Consider the following 20,064-nt stretch of genomic DNA (forward strand, 5'->3'; position numbering starts at 1 on the left):
GCTCAAGTTCGCCTAGCTTATTCTTCTGTCTTTTTTTTGGCAACATTGGAAGAGAAGAATTAAGTAGGAAAGATGAAATTGCCTGTCAACTTCATCCTTGCCTTCAGATTGCTCTATTGCTTTACCTGTGGTGCTTGGAGACCCTTTGCTTGGATTAGTTGGTTTCTTGGACTAGCCCATGTGCAACTTTGCTCGTCGAATGCTGCCATGGCATGATCTATCTAGGCAATTTTCCTTGCCTTTGTTTGGGTCTTTTAGGAGGAGAGTAGAAATAAGCACTAGAAAGGCCAACGTTAGCGACGAGATCTGTGCAAGTAAAACTTCTTTTTCTAATCTTGTGGCGTGTTGGGATCGAAGGACATCGAAATGGTGGATGGAGGCCGTGGGTGTGACTTTTATGTTTGTGTCTAATAGATTCTTGAACTTAAAAGATTATCTAATATTTTTAGAGCTTTCAATTTTATGTAGTAGTTCTTTATTACTCGAATGTAATACAATGTAATAAACCTATTAGTGTGAGATCTCATTTGGTTGGAGATGAGAACAAAACATTCTTGATTAGGGTGTGAAAATTTCTCCCTAGCAAAGGAAAGTCAAAAGGGGACACGTATAAGGATGAGGAGCCTCATCAATTACTCATGGTTGTATATTTTTTTAATAAATTAATAATAAAATCAATTTTTCATAAAAGTGTACCTTTTTATGATATTGATTGATTTTAATTAACTAAAAAATACATTAAAAAATTAGGAAGAAAGGATGTTTTTTTTTTAATTATTATTATTTGTGGAGATTTTCCAACCCTGACCTCCATTCATTAAAGTGGGTAATATTGTGAATAAAATATTAGAATAATTGATAATAAAGTGACTCACTTTATAAACTATAAAGTTTATATATATATATATATTTTTTAAATTAAAGTAAGAAATGCGTTAAAAAGAAAATTAAAAAGATTAAATAATTGGTGGGCGAATTTATAAATAGGCCGGCCCATATAATATAATCATCCCTTGTATTTTCCGCCTGATTACTGAATTCTGAAGCTTCCCTCCTTACCAAAACCAAAACCACTCGAAACTCATCCCTCTGCTCCCCATCTCTCGACAACAATGGCGGCCTCTTTCTCCATTTCCAGGCTCTCTCTCTCCCTTTCCTCCGCCTCTTCCATTTCTCTCTTCCCCTCCAGAGCCACCGCTCTCTCTTCCCGTCTCTCCTTCTCTTCCCTTCCCCTCAATTCCTCCCGCCGTATCTCCCCAAAACCCCTCCGATTCTCCTCTTCTCCGACCTCCAAATCCACCATCTCCGCCGCCCTTTCCGTCGGCGATAAGCTTCCGGAGTCCACTCTTTCTTACTTCGACGCGGCCGGCGAGCTCCAGACCGTCACTGTCTCTGACCTCACCAAGGGCAAGAAGGCTGTCTTCTTTGCTGTCCCCGGTGCTTTCACCCCGACTTGCTCTCAGAAGCACCTTCCCGGTTTCGTTGAGAAATCAGCCGAGCTTAAGGCCAAAGGTGTCGACACGATCGCCTGTATTTCGGTTAATGACGCCTTTGTGATGAAGGCCTGGAAGGAAAATCTCAATGTTAACGATGAGGTTCTGTTGTTATCCGATGGGAATGGAGATTTCACTAGGGCGATTGGTTGCGAGCTTGATTTGAGCGATAAGCCGGTGGGATTGGGCGTGAGGTCGAGGCGTTACGCGCTTTTGGCTGAGGATGGAGTCGTGAAGGTCTTGAATTTGGAGGAAGGAGGTGCGTTTACCTTCAGTAGTGCTGAGGATATCCTCAAAGTTCTTTGAATAAAATGAGATGAGATCAGATTCCTTTCTTTTTCTATTGAACCCTATCATTTTCCACTGCTTGTTGGTTCACTTCATAGTGTAGCTATTTCGATTTTGGCGAATAAATGGGATGAATTGCATCTGTTTGAATCAATCTCTGAGTTCGTCTTCATGGTTCTTGATTTTGCATTTCTTGTTTCTCTCTTTCTTTTTTATTTTTTTGTGACTTGGTTTTATGCTTCATGTTCTATGATAATTTAGCACGCCTACAACATGTTCGACGAAATGCCTGAAAGAACCGACCTCACTACCTCAAGCATGAATTTCTTGCATTTTACTAAATATATCATTCTTTCTTGTCATAGAACAAGAAATTAAAGATTTCATCTCCAAAATTAAGAATATCTCGCCCAAATGACTTCTGAATGCTATTGAAGCTGTTTATATATTAATCCTTTGATTGCGTCTTATTGGGTTTAGTTAGCAATTAGAAACTCGTAAGGTGAATTAGCAGCTAAACGGTTCATTCTTGTCCACAAGATTCACAAGTGAAGTAAAAAAAAAAAGGACTCAAAGTCCAATCCTACATCTTTTGTGATCTCCATTCATTTCTTTTTGTTCTATATCCACAAGCTAGCTGTTGCCTTTGTGGGCAACAAAACTTAGCTAAAACAATTCCTAGGTTCTACATCATGGTTGGGGTACTAAGAGCTGGGAACAATGGTGCCAACATACCCAAACCCCACAATGAAAAACGAAAGTGATTGAGCAAAAAGGAAAATGAAGAAGTTGGTTTTCCCAAAGAGAAAACTATAGCATCCACAAAAGAAGAGGTAGGCTCCAATCCCTAGCTCCGTGAAATGAATTCTGTTGATATAGAAAAAACAAAGCCCATGTTAGATGATAGTATAGTGATTTCCTTTAAGAAAACTATTGTTGTTAGGGAAGAACTGAAAAGTACCTATCTCCAATTCTAACCCTCGGTTTCTTGTTTGCTTTTGAGGATGATTTTCCCTTCAGAATATCTCCTAACTTCTCAGTGACAACCCATTCATTTGCTCGACTACCTTCTAATAAGCCAATGAGGGTCGCCTTGGCTCGGTGTAGAGACATAACATTCTCAAACATGATCCAGAAAACCGTCAAGTGGAATGACCTGAAACAAACAACCCAATAAGAGCTTAGAATTTAGGACATCATTACAAAACACTTCCAACACAACACGAATTTGACTCGAAGAAACCTACTTTGGAGTCCCGATCGCATTAATAATGGTAGTTGCTGTAGGAATATACACTGCTCCCCATTTTGGAATTTCGACTTCAGGTACCCAAACAGTTGCTGGCAAAACAACGCAGAAGAAAAGAAAGGTGTTGATGTGAGCTATGATCTTCCTGACGAAGAAGAAGCTGTAAATCACATACACCTTCTTCCACAATGTCACTTTCTGCAGTAAGAAATTCCCAGATCTTAGTCACCCTGTTTCAATATTAAGTTGATTCACAAAGCCAACCCTGAGTAGCATCAACGTTTGAGGATACCTTGTTTCTTGCTATCTCCATGACCACTTTCCTGAATAGGTTTGCAGGGCCGCAAGACCATCTGTGTTGCTGGAATCGAAAGGCCTTGAAAGTGCTTGGCAATTCATTTTTAACCTATTGGTATGAAGCAGATATCAATTTTTGAATTTGAGTATCTTTTAGAAGCAAAAGGCTGTTAGAAGTTAGGACTTAGTTACTTGAAGGTCACCGAGGTACAAGAACTTCCAGCCCTTGAGACTAGCTCTAACGGCCAAATCCATGTCCTCCACCGTGGTTCGATCTTTCCATCCTCCAGCCTCATCGATCGCAGCAATTCTCCAAACTCCTGCTGTGCCTGGTGCATATCAAGCGTTGAGCAACAATTTTAGAATGAGATAAGATTGAATTATTCAAATAGGAGAAAGGGGAGTTTGTGCAAACCATTAAAGCCGAAGAAGGCATAGGTGGAGGAGCCAACTTCTTGCTCGACTGTGAAATGGTAGTCTAACGACATCTCTTGCAGTCTTGTCATCATACATTCGTCGGAGTTTACTGCAAAAACATAGCGGGATAAGTCCAGGAGAGCATGATTCTCAAGTCAATGCATTCTGTATTGTTGAACTAAAAAGGGTATAGGTTAACGTAGTGTTACCGAAAATCCATCGAGCTTGAATCAGAGCAAGTTCGGGATTATGAACAAGATAAGGAATAGATCGCTGAAGAAAATCAGGTTCAGGTTGAAAATCAGCATCAAAGATGACGACGTATTCACATTCTTTTACATAGCTGCGTTTCAGGCCTTCTTTCAAGGCACCAGCTTTGTATCCAGTCCGGTTGTCTCTTACTTCGTACTTTATGTTTATCCCTTTGTTTTCCCATTTCTTGCACTCAAGCTTCACCATTTCCTGTTCATCAGTTCAACCATTTTCTTATCGTTTCTTCTAAGAGAAGTTCTAGTTTTGAGATGGGATTTTGTTGTTGTATATCTACCTGGATTGTTGGGACTGTTGAATCGTCCAATACTTGTATTATGAGCCGATCAGATGGCCATGATAGCCCGCTAGTAGCTCTGATCGACCATTGATAAACCTAAAATGAATCGAAGATGTTTTTATGTCAATTTGAACCTAACTTAGTGAAAACAAGCACGAAAAAGGGTAAAAAAACAGAGCAACCTCTTTTTCATTAAACATGGGGATCTGAACAAGAACCATAGGATAAACGGAGTTCCCAAGCTCGGAATCATCTTTCATGGCTTCCCATTTATACCGTTTCTCCGGTGTCCAACGGAGCAGTTTCACAGCAACGATCACAACTCCCATATAAATTCTCTCGATGAACTGCATCACCGACAACGTGGAACAGATTGCCATCACAACCTGAAGCAGAGGGGCAATCAACGGAGCTCTAATGGCGTTCCAAAGGAGAAGAAGGTGGGCTGGAATGCCATCTCCGGGCGCCCAAAATGCTCCAGGAAGAAATGCCGACGTCGAGAGCTGCTCCATCTCCGGCTGTAAGGATCAAAAATTGAAATACCGAAAAGAAGGGAGAAATTATTAGGGGAATAAAAGGGTTATTTTATATTCTGCTTCTGCTACGGATTGCAGAAGCAGAGAAGCAACAGAGGAAAGGTTTGAATGTGAAGGGGAAGTGGAGGAAGATGGGAATTTAAAGCAACAAGTTTAAGGTAAGAAGGGGAGATTTGTGGGTGATGGGAAGTGCTACAATTTCTCCTTTAACAATAAATGGTTTTTTTTGGCTATAAAACCAGCGTGGCTGTGAGGGTTTATAGCCCTTCAAAAGAGGAGGACAAACGGTATAATGTACATAATATATGTTACTTAAACTATGAACAATGTTTTGATGAAAAAATATGATTAAAAGATTAGAAATTCAAATCTCATCGTCCCACTCTATTGTTAGACTAGGTGCGGAAACCTCTCCTAATAGACACGTTTGAAATACGTAACTGGCCAAAGTGAACAATATCTGCTAGCTGTGGCTTGGGCTGTTATGGGTGATATCAAAGCTAGACATCGGGTGGGGTGTGCTAATGAGGATGTTGGCCTCCAAAGGGAGTGGATTGTTGCATTCTACATCACATTTCTTATAAGCGTGTGGAAACTTCTCCCTAACAGGATGTGTTTTTAAACCGTGAGGCTAATGACGATACGTAAAGAGCCGAAATGGATAATACTTACTAGTGGTGGGTTTGGGTTGTGTTACAAATAATATCAGAGCTAGACATTGAGTAGTGTGTCAGCGAAGACCTGGCACTCGAGGGGTGGATTATTGTATCCTACATTGACTAGAAAGGGAATGAAACATTTCTTATAAGGGTGTGGAAATTTCTCCCTAACAGGATACGTTTTAAAACCATGAGGTTGATAACGATACGTAACGAGTCGAAATGAACAATACCTACTAGTGGTGGGGTTGAGCTGTTACAAATAATATCAGAGCTAAACACTCAATGGTGTGTCTGGGAAGACGCTGGCCCCCAAGGAGGTGGATTATTATATCCTAGCTGGAAAGGGGAAAAAAGCATTCGTTATAAAAGTGTGGAAACTTTTCACTAATGGGGTGCGTAGCTGATTGAAACTATCCAATATCTGCTGCCACTAGGCTTGAATTGTTACAAGTTATTATTTTTGTTGGAACATCTTAATTTTTTTATTAATATTTTAAAATGGTATTTACCTAGGTGGGAAAGGTAACTAGGCGCACACCATGGCCTTTGGAGACAAGAATATGCTCCAAAATCGAACATTAATCTTAGCAAACAACGTTAAAACAAAACATTGAATCAAAAACGATGGAATTTCCAAAGCTTCTAAGCTCAATCTCGTTTCTTTCTTATATTTAATCTTCAATCTTACCCACTTGAAATTTCTACATAATTTCGAAACCCATCGCCGGAAAACATGGCGAAAGAGCGGCGAAGTTCAAGTTTCCGATGGGTTTTCCGGAATCTTGTGAAGCCGGAGCCAGACACGGCGGCCATCGGTTTCTTATCCTTCGAAATCACAGCTCTAATGTCAAAGCTTGTTCTGCTATGGAATCGATTACAAGACAGCGAATTCACAACAGTAAAACAAAACCTCTCAAGTTCAACAGGAATCAAGAAGCTAATTTCAGACGACGAACAGTTTCTAATGGAACTTTTCATGAAAGAAATCGTTGAAGATCTTCAATACATCGCCAAATCAATCGTGAGATTTGGGCCCAAATGTTCGGATCCTGTTCTTCACGAATTTGAAAAATTCGTCACTGACCCATTGAACAACGAATTCAATTGGTTTGGTTGGCAATACAAATGGAAGAAAATGGACAGACGAGTTAAGAAAATGCAGAGATTCATTGTACTCGCTGCGGAGCTGACGAGAGAAATGGAGATTGTGGCGGAGATTGAACGGCATTTGCGGCGGAAGACGGCGATTTTCGCCTTCGCTGGCGGCAAAAGATATTCGTTCAAGTATCGGAAGAAAATTTCGTGGCACCGCCGCCATGTTCAGATCTTGAAATTGACGACGCCTTGGAACAGATCATATGATTACATTGTTAGACTTTTCATGAGATCCATGATTACAATTATAGAACGAATTAAAATTGTGTTCGGAGTTAAGGAACTCCGGCGGCTGGATTACGGCGGAGAGAAATCGGCCGACCGCCTAGTCCCGGTGGGGAGTTGCAGGAGGTCGGAATTAGAAGAACAGGGGAAAAAACAGAGCAATAATCATTGTCCGCCATTGATGAAGATTTCTTCAGAGATTAAAAAAGCTCCTCAATTTTCCCATTTCCCATCGTTTCGAGACTGTAAAGACGGCGGAATTGGATCACCGCCGCCACTTACAGCGGTGCGGAAAACGTTGTCGTTGACGGTGAAAAACAGAGCACCATCTTCGCCGAGACGAACCAATGGCGGCCATTATTCAATCTCATCATTCTTCATCAAAGAGAATTTATCAAACCCACCTCCGAATTCCCTCGGCGCCGCCGCCTTAGCAATTCATTACAGCAAAATAGTGATTTTAATCGAGAGATTAGCGTCGGCGCCTCACCTGATCACCGTCGAGGATCGGCACGAACTCTTCAACATGTTACCAGCGAGTATCAGAAAGGCTGTGAGATCGGCAGCAAAATTTCGGCATCCGCCGTTGTACAACCCGGATCTGGCGGCGGAGTGGAAATCGGCGATGGGAAGAATATTCCAGTGGTTAGCTCCAATGGCTCGTGACATGGAGACATGGCATTCGGAGCAGAGCATTGAGAAGCAGCCCGACGACGCAGGCTCCGCCGCAGATGGCGGTGGTTCAAGGTCCCATGTTCTGTTGCTTCAGACTTTTCATTATGCAGACAGGGAGAAGACAGAGGACGCCATTGTTGAGCTGCTTGTGGCTTTGAGCAATATTTGCAATTCAGGTCAAATTTTTATTTAGCATATGTAATTTATTTAAGGTAATTGGGCCTAACATCAAGTAAGCCCAAGAAAAAATAGGCCTATTGAGTAGGCCCAAAACAAAGTTCAAATTCGAGTTTGTACTTCGATGTAACGGTTCAAGCTCACCGCTAGCAGATATTGTCCATTTTAGCCTATAATGTATCACTGTCAGTTTCACAGTTTTAAAATTTGTCTATTTGGGAGAAATGTGTCTGTTAGGGAGAGGGGTTAGGGAGAGGTTTTCACATCCTTATAAGGAATGTTAAGTTCTCCTCTTCTCCTCTTCAACCTACGTGGGATTTCACAATCCACCCCGCTTGGAGGCCTAACGTTCTCACTGTAACAATCCAAGCCCACTGCTAATAAATATCGTCTGCTTTGGTCTGTTACGTGCCACCAATCTCATGATTTTGTAAATGCATCTATTAGATAGATGTTTTCCCACCTTTATAAGGACGTTCCCCTCTCCAACCGACATGGGTTTAAAAAGGGGTGCTAGTCTTGCCCAACCATGCTTAACTGTGAAGTTCTAATGGGATCTATATTAATGCTAGTATGATCGCAACCCAAGTATATGATTAACATAGTTTTTTCATCTAAATTGATTGGAATAAAATCTTAATTAATTATATATTTTTTAATATACTTATATTTAGGTTTCCCCTAAAAAGAATTTTGAAAAATGTGTATATTCATCCTTATTCGCTTTAAAAAATATATATATATATTCATTATTTTTATTAAAAATAATAAAAATAAACCAAGATTTCTATGAAAATAAAACATCTAATAAACATTAATAAATTAAATTATAGATTTAATTTGACCCATTAAACATAAAATTTAAAAATTTAAAAATTTATTAAATACAAAATTAAAATATATAAATTTGGAGACGTCAATCCCGCCAACAATCACTCTTTAAATTTAGTTTTTTTTTTTAAAAAAAATAATAATTGTTTTTTTAGGTTAAATTAGAAAAGAGGAAGATTAAAAAAAAAAGTAAAAAAAAAGTAAAATAAGTAAAAAGTGAAAAAAAAGAAAAGCTGAAGCAATTGGTTTGCTTTAGTCGACAACATTTGGGCCCCACATGCCCATCTCCATCTCTCAAATTTAAAAACAAAAATGTAATTTTTTTTTATAATAAATTATTTATAACTTCATAATTTAAAAATATTATATTATATAACAATTTAAATTTCAAGTCTAATAAAACTTAAATTTTTAGTTTTTATATGATAAATTAAAAAAAGAATTGAGGCTAAATTTGTAATTTAGACATAAAATTCAAAATTTTAGAATTAAAAAGTTAATTTAATAAAAAAAATAATAATGTTAAATTGTAAAATGGGTTGGAAAGTTTATCCAATCATATATGGGCTAGTAATTAAACTAATAAAGTGCATTTAGTTTAATATAAAATTTCAAATTAATTTAGATTATCATTTTTTTTTTTGTTAATTAGTAATAAAAAGCACTTTAAAAATTAGATTAATTTAAATTCCTTTAGAGGCTTAAAAAAAAAAAAAGAAAAAGAGTGAAAAATCATTAGAGATTGAAAATTGACCATAATTATCCTAATCCTTGAAAATTGATATAAAATCCTTGAAAATTGACCATAACGTTTTTAACAATATAAATTAAATTATTACAAATTTAAACATATAAAAATTTAAATACTCAAATGAACAAAAATATTTAGGTTCACATTAAGTTTATTTTTAGAATATATATATATATATATATATATATAAAATTAATTAATTAATTAAAATATTTAGGTTCACATTCAAATTGTTTATGGGTTTATGTGAAGAATTTAAATATACTAAAAAAAGGTAAAAAAATAATAAATAAAAAGAGTGAATTGAAGATAGAAATATCATTGTAAAGTAAAAAAAAATTTATTTAAAGAAATGTGATATATTGGGCCCTACAAAAGGCAATAAAGCTGATAAAACATTACTTTAGCTAAGAGTGGTTTGTCAGAAAAACAAATTGTCTTTTTTTTTTTTGAAAATATTTTTTATGATGTAAAAAATATTAGGACGATGTACCATCTTCTCGATTATATCATGACACTTTTCTATCTTGACCGTTACACTGTCTGTGCGACAATAAATGATTGTCAGTCTTATCGTGTTTTAGCGTCTATGTATTTGAAAGAAAAACTCTATCGTACTTCTCAGCGTCTATGTATCAGTCCATGCTGCATTTTGGCAATTCGAAGTTTGGATAAACGAGGTCTGAGGTCGAATAAATTAATGAATGAAAGTTTAAAAAATTGAAAAGAAAAAGAAAAAAAGGAAACAAATTCCCATTCTTCACTCATTTCATTATGTGAGGAGTGGAAGACAGCAATGATTCAAACAACTCTTCTTCTTCTTCCTCCTTCTTGGGAAGAAAATAAAATTTTAAAATCATTCCCTCTCTCAGTTTCAATCAGCCCCTTAATTTTTTTTATTTTTTTTATGATCATAATCTCTTTTTCTTAATTAACCAATTCTCAAACACATTCTTTAATCATTCCCCATTTCCCTTTCTCTGTTTGTGAATTGATTGGCGGATCACACAGATTCTGTTTCTCTGTCTCTGTAACCTTCTTCTTCTTCCTCAGACAGAGACAAATCAATACGATATTCCTTTGATTTTTTTCCATTTGGGTTCCTTCAATTCTTTTCTACAAACCCATTTCAGGCCCCAAATCCTTCGATGGTGATGATGATGGTGAAGGAGAAGATGGAGGTGAAGATTTTCAGTTCCGCCATAGCTTTTCTTCTCTGCATTACCCTTTTGATTTCACCTTCTCTCTGTTTAGATGATACTTCTGCTCTGATTCGCTTCCGTCTTCAAGCTGATTCCCATGGCGGCCTCCTCGGAAACTGGACTGGTTCTGATGCTTGTGGTTCTTCATGGCGGGGAGTTCAGTGCTCTGTTAATGGCCGTGTTATCGCTCTTTCTCTTCCTTCTATGAACTTGCGTGGCCCCATTGAGTCTTTAGCGCCGCTCGATCAGCTCCGGGTACTCGACCTCCATGACAACCGTTTGAACGGAACCATTTCGCCGATTGTGAACTGTACGAATCTCAAGCTGTTGTATCTCTCTGGTAATGACTTCTCCGGCGAGATTCCGCCGGGATTCTCGTCTCTTAGACGACTTCTCCGACTGGATTTGTCTGATAACAACATTCGCGGCGGAATTCCTGAGGATCTTTCGAAATTGTCTCGACTTCTTACTCTCCGTTTGCAGAATAATGTCCTCTCCGGTACGGTTCCCGATCTCTCTGTTTCGCTTGTGAATCTTACTGAAGTTAATTTAACCAACAATGAACTGTACGGACGGTTACCTGACGGGATGGTGAAGAAATTCGGCGAGAAGAGTTTCGCTGGTAACGAAGGGGTCTGTGGATCGAGTCCTTTACCGATCTGTTCGGTTACTAGTTCACCGCCGGCGTCGGATTCCGGCAGAACGGTACCATCAAATCCAATCTCAATACCGAAAAACCCTAATATCAGTCCGAACATTAAGGAATCGCGAAAAGGACTCAGCCCTGGCGCGATTGTTGCGATTGTGATCGCAAATTGCGTTGCGTTGCTCGTGATTATCTCCTTCGTCGTCGCGTATTACTGCGCTCGTGACCGGAGCTCGAGTTCCATGGCGGGAAGCGACAGTGGGAAGAGAAGAAAGAGCGGAAGTAGCTACGGAAGCGAGAAAAGAGTCTACGCCAATGGCGGTGGCGACAGTGACAGTACTAACGCTACAGATAGAAGCAAACTGGTGTTCTTCGATTGGAAGAAGCAATTCGAGCTTGAAGATTTGCTGAGAGCCTCGGCGGAGATGCTCGGAAAAGGAAGCTTGGGGACGGTATACAGGGCGGTACTCGACGACGGTTGTACAGTGGCGGTGAAGAGATTGAAGGATGCAAATCCATGTCCGAGGAAGGATTTTGAACAGTACATGGATGTGATTGGGAAGCTGAAACATCAAAATATCGTTAGATTGAGAGCTTTTTACTATGCTAAAGAAGAAAAGCTTCTGGTTTACGATTATCTTCCTAATGGAAGCTTGCATTCTCTTCTCCATGGTTGGTTCTGTTGAAGCTTTTGAGCATGCTTACAAACTGTTCGATGAAATTCCCCAATGAAAATTTTTGCTGATTTTTCTGGTTTTGTTGTTGTTTTTGCTGATTGAATCAGGTAATCGAGGTCCAGGAAGGATTCCATTGGATTGGACGACGAGAATCAGTTTGCTTTTGGGTGCTGCTCGTGGTCTAGCAAGAATCCATGGAGAATACAATGCTTCAAAGATCCCCCATGGCAATGTCAAGTCTTCTAACGTTCTTCTTGACAAAAATGGAGTTGCTTGCATTTCTGATTTTGGGTTGTCTCTCCTCCTCAATCCTGTCCACGCCATTGCTAGGTTGGGAGGCTACAAGGCCCCGGAACAAGACGAGACAAAACGACTCTCTCAAAAGGCAGATGTCTATAGCTTTGGTGTCTTGATGCTAGAAGTCTTGACCGGGCGTGCACCATCGCTTTACCCATCGCCTTTGCACTCACGAAACGACGAGCAAGAGCAATCAGTTGATCTCCCGAATTGGGTTCGATCCGTGGTGAAAGAAGAGTGGACAGCCGAGGTGTTTGATCCCGAGCTATTACGGTACAAGAACATTGAGGAGGAGCTTGTGTCAATGCTTCATGTTGGGTTGGCTTGCGTTCTTCCTCAGCCTGAGAAGAGACCGACGATGGTAGAAGTGGCAAAGATGATCGAAGATATCAGGGTCGAGCAATCCCCGCTCGGAGAAGATTACGACGAATCACGTAATTCGCTTTCGCCTTCCCTTGGAACCACAGAAGATGGTATGGTGTAGCTAGAATTTTCAGGTGGATTGTTGATTAAGATGATATGCTTAGTTTAAATTAATGTTGTGTATGCATTTTCTGATGCAAATTTATGGTATTTATTAGAATGTTATCCTCTTGTGTTTATTGTAAAACTTTGACTAACGTATGTTTGATCCAAGCTGCAGTGGGAAAGATTTGTTGATCTTCCCCTAACCTGTTATTAACCTAATTAATTTGGTTTTCTTCCCATAAGCTGTTACTAATTTGAATAGTTTACAGAATAAAATACAAATTATCTGAAGATTACATTGGTTGGGCCCACAGTTCTATGCCATTATATTGATTATAAGTAGACATGAAATTGAGTTTAATTAAGTTTGGGAGTGCAATCAAAATCATATTATATTGGATATTTTTGTAATTCTTTTGTAATCCATTTTAAGTCAGGACCGGTTAGTGTGCCAGCGAGGATACTAACTTTCAAAGAGGTGGGTTGCAAGATGCCACAGATCCCACGTTGGTTGGAGAGAAAACGAAACATTTCTTAAAGGGTGTGAACTAGCTTTCAAAGAGGTGGAAGACTGGTCAGTGTGCCAGCGAGAATACTAGCTTTCAAAGAGGTGGATTGTGAGATGTCACAGATCCCACGTTGGTTGGAGAGAAAACGAAACATTTCTTAAAGGGTGTGAAAACCTCTTTTTAGTAGACGTGTTTCAAAATCGTGAGGTTGACTCCGATACGTAATGAGTCAAAACAGACAATATCTACTAGTGATGAGCTTGAGTTATTATTACATGAGATAGGGAGTGAGACATTCGGGCCGGTGAAAAACATCTTTGATTATTATTCAAAAATAAATAATGCCTTAAAAATTGGGCTTTCTTTTAAATTATTTTGGTTCATTTGTTAATATTTATTTGACTTTAAATATGCAATAACTCTAAGCTTAGAAAATACTCCAATTTACTATTTTTGTCTCTTTAACCATTTAATTCACTCACCCACTCACACAAAATATGTTAATAAAACAATAACTTAAGAACATAGCAACAATTTATTAATAAGTTTAACATAATTTTTAGTATCATTTCAATTCGTGTAAATAAGCTTTATACAATATCATATACTGAGATTAAACCTTAGGATGATGTCGAAAATCAACTCGCTAGCTTGTTACACCATTTTTTTTTGGTGTCGACACGATGAACATGATACTACACAAGCAAATATTCCACAACTATGGAAGCATAAGACAAAGATGCGTTAATGCAAATGTATTATATCATCAAGAAATTACATAACGACCCTGGTCTTACTAATGGGGAGTACCGAACTTTCATCGAGAAAAAATAAAAGAATACGAGATAGAATTCACTAACGCTCGACCCGGCGTGCTATAACTCAGCACAAACTCCCACAAGCCACAAAACCAACCAATCTCAAGTAAAAGAAACATTCTTGTAACAGCACGCTTCTGCAACACACTTGGTATTTTATACATTATGAAAAACAGCAAAAGGCTGTGTTTGAATCATACATTGAAAACGTTCAACTTACAAACACTTCACATACATTACATGACAAGTATACATACCAATACACTTCAAATCTGCCATCCCCATCCATTTTCTTAGCCTACCCTTCCACTGAACCAATAATAGTATACATACAAATATAGATACAAATGCAGAAGAAATTTTGGCACCACACCAAGAATCAGATCTTCAGATTAGTAATCAGAATCTACTCTACTTTCACACTGAGTTACTAAGCAAGTAACATAGCAAACACTCCAAATCCTAGCCAGGAAAGATCCCAGAAGCTGAGAGGGCAGCTAACATTTCTTAAACGAGCCAACCGAACACTCTACGGACTCAACACGACATACCTAATACTAAATATTTAAGTATCACGAACACTAGCTAATTCTTCCGTTTTGATCAATCAGTGTACCCACTTGGTCTCCGCACAATGCTTTTGAGATATTTCCAGGCTCAAGAAGATTAAAGACGACGACTGTAAAAATAAAATTGGGTTGGATTTTATCAGATTCTTAAACAGCAATGCAATAAACAGGAAAAAACTGAACTCCCAAGCATTGAAGGAGGATTCGACCATTATCGTGTTATAATCTAGTTTCTAGTACTTGCTCTACCTCATGGATAAAAAAATGTCGAAACTTGTATTTAGTGTTATGAGATCAAACCAGAAGTTTCTGCCTGTCGCTGTATGGAATTGGTATCGTAAAATAAACTAGAATTGAATGCATTAGTTGAAAAGACTATCCCTGAATACTAAATTAATAATATATAAACAAGAAAACATACCGGGAATGTTGTTCTCTTCGCAGAAAGTTAATGCAGTCATGTCCATGCTTGTGGCACCACTTGAGGCCAACTCTCTGAAAGAGATGTGCTTGAATGTAAAATTGTTGTCTTGCGAACTGCAGTCATACACCCCATCAACATTGGTACCTTTAAGAACTGCCTCGGCATGAACTAAGAGAGAAAGGCAAGTAAAACTACGTAAGCATTCAAATCCTAAAGATTAGCATATGATGCTGCAACAACAAAGCTAAAAGAGAGGATGGTAGGCAGAGGGTAATACTCTCAGAAGCTCGAAGAGCTGCAGCTGTATCAGTGGAAAATAGGGGATTGCCAGTGCCAGTGCCAATGCCACCAAATATAACTACTCTGCCTTTCTCAAGATGCCTTATAGCACGTTGCCTACTGTATGGTTCAGCAACCTCATGAAGCATAAATGCAGATTGGACACGAGTCTGGACTCCCATCTTCTCTATTGCTGACTGGAGAAGTATTGAATTCATCACAGTAGCCATCATACTGTATAAATGGTGGTATTCAACACGTCAACATCAGTCATGCACATAGTAACACGATGTGATGTTTATCGAGTAGGTTTTACCAACAAATTAAGGTCAGGATATACATAAACCTATCCTAAATTAAATGGCATAGCATTTCTTAAGCTACCACTAGCAGCACTTATCCAGCCAACAAAGAACATATGATATGTTCCAACATCTTCGTACAACTTCAACACTCTTCTTTTGATCTATCCCAATAAACCTCAGATGCACTAATGGTCTCAACTACACATCAATAGACCTAGTGTGACAACTTTCAAGCTTTAGAAACTTTAGAATTCAAGGATATAGTGGTACAAGTTGCAACAGAGAATCGGAGATCCTATTCAAGAGGATTAGGAACTTATTCAAAAGGATGTGAAATTTTTGTGACACTTATTCAAAAGGATTAGGAACTGGAATGTTTTTATCTCTAAAGATCTTATCTTAGAAAATGTTCTGCATGTTCCTAACCTTAAATGCAATCTTCTTTCAATAAGCAAACTAGCAATTACGAAAAAAATGCATTACAACCTTCTACTCACATGGGTGTATTTTTCAAGATTTGGATTTGGGGAAGACGATTGGCAATGCTAAAGAATATTTGGGTTCACTATATCCTGAATATCCCCAAGCCTCAAGTAAAGAAGTTAGCCGTTACTAAATCCTTTTTTTTTTTTCTTCTTCTTCTTCTTCTTCGAAAGATAATTATGACAGTAGGATAAATTTTTTTTTCAATAAAAGTTCTAAAGATAATTTTTATCCTATAGTAGGATTTAGCCTCAAGTAAAGGAACTTTTATCCTACGATTGGCAATGCACCAACATTTAGGCCATCCCAATTTATGTATTTGAGAAGAATTTTTCCAGATACTTCTAGTAAAAGTTCTCTGGTTTTTCAATGTGAACCTTGCGAAATGGCAAAACTGACTTGATCTTCATATCCGATACGTCCTAGAGCCCAAGCTGGATCGAATGAACATATACAATCCAGTTTGAGGGGAATGTTGAAAACAGAAAAATTTCTCAAATATCTTGCCATCTTTGTAATTGTGCATCTCCTTTATTGTCGTTTCCTACTTTGTTTTTTGTTGTTTTTTTTTTTTTTTTTCTTTTGTCACCGCTCGGGTTTTTATTTTATTCAACCTATTTTCTCTCCCTTTGAAGATAGGGTAATACTGGTGAATAGTAATGAAATAAGAGATATCTTACTCCGTTAAAAATTACACTTCCCATATGACTAGCATTTGTGGAAAAGCCTCTTGCTTCATATTCTAGATAACAAACCTCTAAATTTTCTAAAATGTCACATAAAACACTGATTTTAGTACCTATATGTTATCTTGTTTAGGAGAGGTACAATATGAACAAATCAATGTAAAATATCAAAACAGCCTATTAAGTAATGGGAAAGAAGATTTAGTATCGCCAAGGTGGTGAGTGAAAACGTACCCAATTTGGTATGCTGTACATCTATCTAAACCTGTTGCAGTCACCCAAGAATCGCCACAAAAGAAGTTACGACCTCCAACAACGATTGCCACCTGTAATATTATAATAAACAATATAGCTCGACGTGAATAAATGGAAAGATGCAATAAAAATGTGGTTAAACGCAATAATCAGTACCTCCACACCCAGACGACAAGCTATTACAACTTCTCTAGCAATTGCCATTGTAACCTAATCATCAGAGAAACAAACTTGATGCTTGAAACTATCCATCCTAATGATATAATGTTATAACTCCTAAGAAACTAACAAGAAAATTCTATTAACCTTCGGGTCGATGTTGTTAGGACCAGTCCCTGTAAGAGCTGTACCACATATTTTAAAGACAACTCTTCGCCACCTTGGACTGGAAACTGATTTGGGTTTTAGATTATTCATGTGCCCAGTAGTATTGGGTGCGGGAATAACGTACCTGCGATTGCGAAAACAACAACTAATTAGTTGTTAATCTCATGAACATAACTAACACAAAATGTCCTTCGTTTGGAGGAAGCTAGAAACATGAAATTATAAGAATCAAACTCAAGAGAAAAATGAAAAACCAACTTATTGTTAGCAGTTCATTAGGCATATCCTGATATTTGTTTCTTATATGTTCATTTAAACCAAGTGACTCCAGACTACTCAGCTTAGAACACAATAAAATACACCGTTGGGTAATAATATGTCATGCAAATGAAACTGAAATCTGCTTCCAAAAGCAAGACTAACCAGTTTCATTTTCACATTATAAACCTACATTACAATAGCCAGGCCGAACAACAAATTATGAGTTCATCAACACACCTGCAAACTGCAAACACATGACCAATAAAACCCAAGAGATTAAACAACGGATGGACGTTCTAGAGATACCGAGACAAAGCCATCACTAGACAAATTAAAGTGTCTTTGCTGCTATTCATGTTTTCGGACAAGTTAAAAATTCTAAACATTTGCTGCAATTCTTGAACGATCTTGATCCAGTATGATCTGAGCACTGTTTTCAAAGAAATGCACTTAAAATTTCAAACTGCTCCTTTCACTCCCAGAGCCATGACCAGTAAATACAGGATCCCGAGGATGAAAGAATAGCAGATATACTCGTAATTACAACCACGAGGAGATGAACGAGCATTCTTTATAAGGGTGTGGAAACCTCTCCCTAGCAGACCTATTTTAAAAACCTTGAGGGGACGCTCTAAAGGAAAAGTCCAAAAAGGAAAAGAGAAAGAAGCCGAGGTAAAGCTGCTAATGAATGGATGGACTCGACTGTAAAGGTTCAGGAGCTGCAAGGAATTGACTCTCCCTGATTTCAAACACTGTAAAGGGGCGAAGCTGTGAGACCGACAGGCGAAAGGGCGAAGCTGTGAGACCGGCAGGGAGAGGATAATGAGTCTTGAGTCTTGACTTGAAGGTGAAGGCAGAAGCCACGAGACCGAGTTCAATCAGGTTCAGTCTCATTAATCTCTCTCTTTGTCTTTTACCTTGTGAAAGAAGGGACAGGAGAAAGAGCTGTGCTAGCGGTGGGCTTGGACGGTTAGAACAATCCGCAACAGCAAAAATATGTAAAGAACTCCCAGAGCACTGTTTTCAAAGAAATGCACTTAAAATTTCAAACTGCTCCTTTCACTCCCAGAGCCATGACCAGTAAATACAGGATCCCAAGGATGAAAGAATAGCAGATATACTCGTAATTACAACCACATCAGTTGAGGAGATGAACGAGCATTGTTTATAAGGGTGTGGAAACCTCTTCCTAGCAGACCTATTTTAAAAAGCTTGAGAGAAAGCTCGAAAGAAAAAGTCCAAAAAGGACAATATCAGCTAGCGGTGGGCTTGGGCGGTTAGAACCATCCCCAACAGCAAAATATGTACAGTTCTTGTGTCTCTTGCAGAGTTGATATGCAAATAGAAGATTAAACTAAACATCAAGAACTAATGGTCAGCAGAATCCAAAAGAAAAAAAACATAAGAGCACATATCATTTCAAAACATGTTTTGTTCTCCAAATCGTAGTTGTAGAATGCTATACAACGGGAAGAAAGAGGCGGGAAGGAGTAGAACCTCTTTGATATCCTCGGAGTAGTCGCCGATGAGCCGACACTTCGATCTTCGTCGGACACAACCTTCATCGTCAAAGAATTTCCAACAATTTGCTCCATCTGCTTAAACCAAGGCCAGTGGCTGATCGAAATGCCACCGTCACTCATCCTTTGCCTCTCCAACTTGTACCTCTTCTTTAAGTTGTCTACTTTGTTCTTACACTGCTCTACGCTCTTGCTCTGCTTCTCGCACCGTTCACTCACAGTTGCAGCCACTTCCTCCCAATCCCTCCCTCTCAAATTCCCCCTATTCAGCTGCGTAAATTTCTCCGTATACGCATCCAGAAGGCACGAGATAGCCGCATCGCTCCACTCCTCTCGATCCTTCCTGTATTCTCCCCCACTGGACGAAGGCTTCGCTCTTTTGTAACTATAAGAACCTCCTTCCTCCCCAAGCTCATCCGACTGATCCTTCCTCTTCTCAACTCGCACATCAACATCAACACCAACACCAACACCAATCCGATTCTGATCTCCGTTATCAAATGAACTGGAGCAGAAAGTAGCATCGCCATAATCCTCCCCATCGTCGTCCTCCTCCTCCTCCTTATCTATCCGCCCGCCGATCTTCTTCGGACTGCCGGACGGCGCGAGAATCGGCTGAGCCGCTTGAGAGGAAGGTGGCGGAGGCGGCGGTGGGTGGACAGAAGACGATCGAGGCGTGAAGCGGTGAGGAACGTAGGATTGATGGATATGCTGAGGATTTGGAACATGATGGTGGTTGGTGGTGGATTGGTGGTGGTTGTGGTGGTGGTGATCGTCGCTGAGGAGAGAGAAGTCATCGTCACAGGAAGCCATTAGAGGACGTTAGGGTTAGAGTTCAAGCTCCACCGGGAACAAACGACGGCGTTAGAGGAGGAGAGCGAAACGTTTGAGGGCGTTTTCAAATTCAGACGAAAATGATTTGACGGAACTAACCCTGCCGTCAAGTTTTGACGAGTATGTCGTCACGGCTTCTCACGGTTCCGTTAACTACAGATAAATTTCAATCACGTTCCCACATGGTGGGGCCCTTGT

The 20,064-nt window shown here is 39.0% G+C and overlaps 5 protein-coding genes across 5 annotated transcripts; 3 read left to right on the top strand and 2 right to left on the bottom strand.

Annotated features, from left to right (window-relative positions):
* Positions 1–1,052: 1,052 nt before the first annotated feature.
* LOC111801070 (Thioredoxin superfamily protein) lies at positions 1,053–1,935 on the top strand. Its single transcript, XM_023685039.2, has one exon. It carries the CDS (start codon positions 1,113–1,115, stop codon positions 1,797–1,799), a length of 687 nt encoding a protein of 228 aa, XP_023540807.1. The 5' UTR covers positions 1,053–1,112; the 3' UTR covers positions 1,800–1,935.
* Positions 1,936–2,279: 344 nt separating this feature from the next.
* LOC111801069 (glucomannan 4-beta-mannosyltransferase 9) lies at positions 2,280–4,946 on the bottom strand. The gene is made up of 9 exons (XM_023685038.2): positions 4,477–4,946; positions 4,292–4,390; positions 3,954–4,206; positions 3,743–3,853; positions 3,520–3,656; positions 3,323–3,436; positions 3,029–3,228; positions 2,743–2,937; positions 2,280–2,648 (listed from the first exon to the last, which is right to left on the bottom strand). Exons 1-9 carry the CDS (start codon positions 4,804–4,806, stop codon positions 2,486–2,488), a joined length of 1,602 nt encoding a protein of 533 aa, XP_023540806.2. The 5' UTR covers positions 4,807–4,946; the 3' UTR covers positions 2,280–2,485.
* A 1,086-nt stretch (positions 4,947–6,032) lies between these two features.
* LOC111800175 (protein PSK SIMULATOR 1-like) lies at positions 6,033–7,740 on the top strand. Its single transcript, XM_023683767.2, has one exon. It carries the CDS (start codon positions 6,226–6,228, stop codon positions 7,738–7,740), a length of 1,515 nt encoding a protein of 504 aa, XP_023539535.2. The 5' UTR covers positions 6,033–6,225.
* A 2,306-nt stretch (positions 7,741–10,046) lies between these two features.
* LOC111801192 (leucine-rich repeat receptor-like protein kinase PXC1) lies at positions 10,047–12,744 on the top strand. Its single transcript, XM_023685196.2, has 2 exons — positions 10,047–11,826; positions 11,939–12,744. The coding sequence occupies exons 1-2, from the start codon at positions 10,455–10,457 to the stop codon at positions 12,610–12,612; spliced, it is 2,046 nt and encodes a 681-aa protein (XP_023540964.2). The 5' UTR covers positions 10,047–10,454; the 3' UTR covers positions 12,613–12,744.
* Positions 12,745–14,058: 1,314 nt separating this feature from the next.
* Positions 14,059–20,036, bottom strand: LOC111799983 (uncharacterized). The gene is made up of 7 exons (XM_023683539.2): positions 19,010–20,036; positions 17,231–17,375; positions 17,081–17,134; positions 16,904–16,995; positions 15,194–15,429; positions 14,914–15,084; positions 14,059–14,602 (listed from the first exon to the last, which is right to left on the bottom strand). Exons 1-7 carry the CDS (start codon positions 19,843–19,845, stop codon positions 14,505–14,507), a joined length of 1,632 nt encoding a protein of 543 aa, XP_023539307.2. The 5' UTR covers positions 19,846–20,036; the 3' UTR covers positions 14,059–14,504.
* Between the last annotated feature and the right edge of the window lie 28 nt (positions 20,037–20,064).

The sequence above is a fragment of the Cucurbita pepo genome, chromosome 8 (genome assembly GCF_057944985.1).
Source record: "Cucurbita pepo subsp. pepo isolate OVF chromosome 8, ASM5794498v1, whole genome shotgun sequence".
Taxonomy (NCBI): domain Eukaryota; kingdom Viridiplantae; phylum Streptophyta; class Magnoliopsida; order Cucurbitales; family Cucurbitaceae; genus Cucurbita; species Cucurbita pepo.

Coding starts and splice junctions, on each gene's coding strand:
- LOC111801070 (XM_023685039.2), top strand. CDS start 1,113: ATGGCGGCCTCTTTCTCCATTTCCAGGCTCTCTCTCTCCCTTTCCTCC.
- LOC111801069 (XM_023685038.2), bottom strand. CDS start 4,806: ATGGAGCAGCTCTCGACGTCGGCATTTCTTCCTGGAGCATTTTGGGCG. Junction 4,207..4,291: donor CAACAGTCCCAACAATCCAG/GTAGATATACAA, acceptor ACTGATGAACAG/GAAATGGTGAAGCTTGAGTG. Junction 2,649..2,742: donor AGGGTTAGAATTGGAGATAG/GTACTTTTCAGT, acceptor CTATATCAACAG/AATTCATTTCACGGAGCTAG.
- LOC111800175 (XM_023683767.2), top strand. CDS start 6,226: ATGGCGAAAGAGCGGCGAAGTTCAAGTTTCCGATGGGTTTTCCGGAAT.
- LOC111801192 (XM_023685196.2), top strand. CDS start 10,455: ATGGTGATGATGATGGTGAAGGAGAAGATGGAGGTGAAGATTTTCAGT. Junction 11,827..11,938: donor CTTGCATTCTCTTCTCCATG/GTTGGTTCTGTT, acceptor TGATTGAATCAG/GTAATCGAGGTCCAGGAAGG.
- LOC111799983 (XM_023683539.2), bottom strand. CDS start 19,845: ATGGCTTCCTGTGACGATGACTTCTCTCTCCTCAGCGACGATCACCAC. Junction 17,376..19,009: donor ACTCCGAGGATATCAAAGAG/GTTCTACTCCTT, acceptor TCGCAATCGCAG/GTACGTTATTCCCGCACCCA. Junction 16,996..17,080: donor CTTGTCGTCTGGGTGTGGAG/GTACTGATTATT, acceptor ATAATATTACAG/GTGGCAATCGTTGTTGGAGG.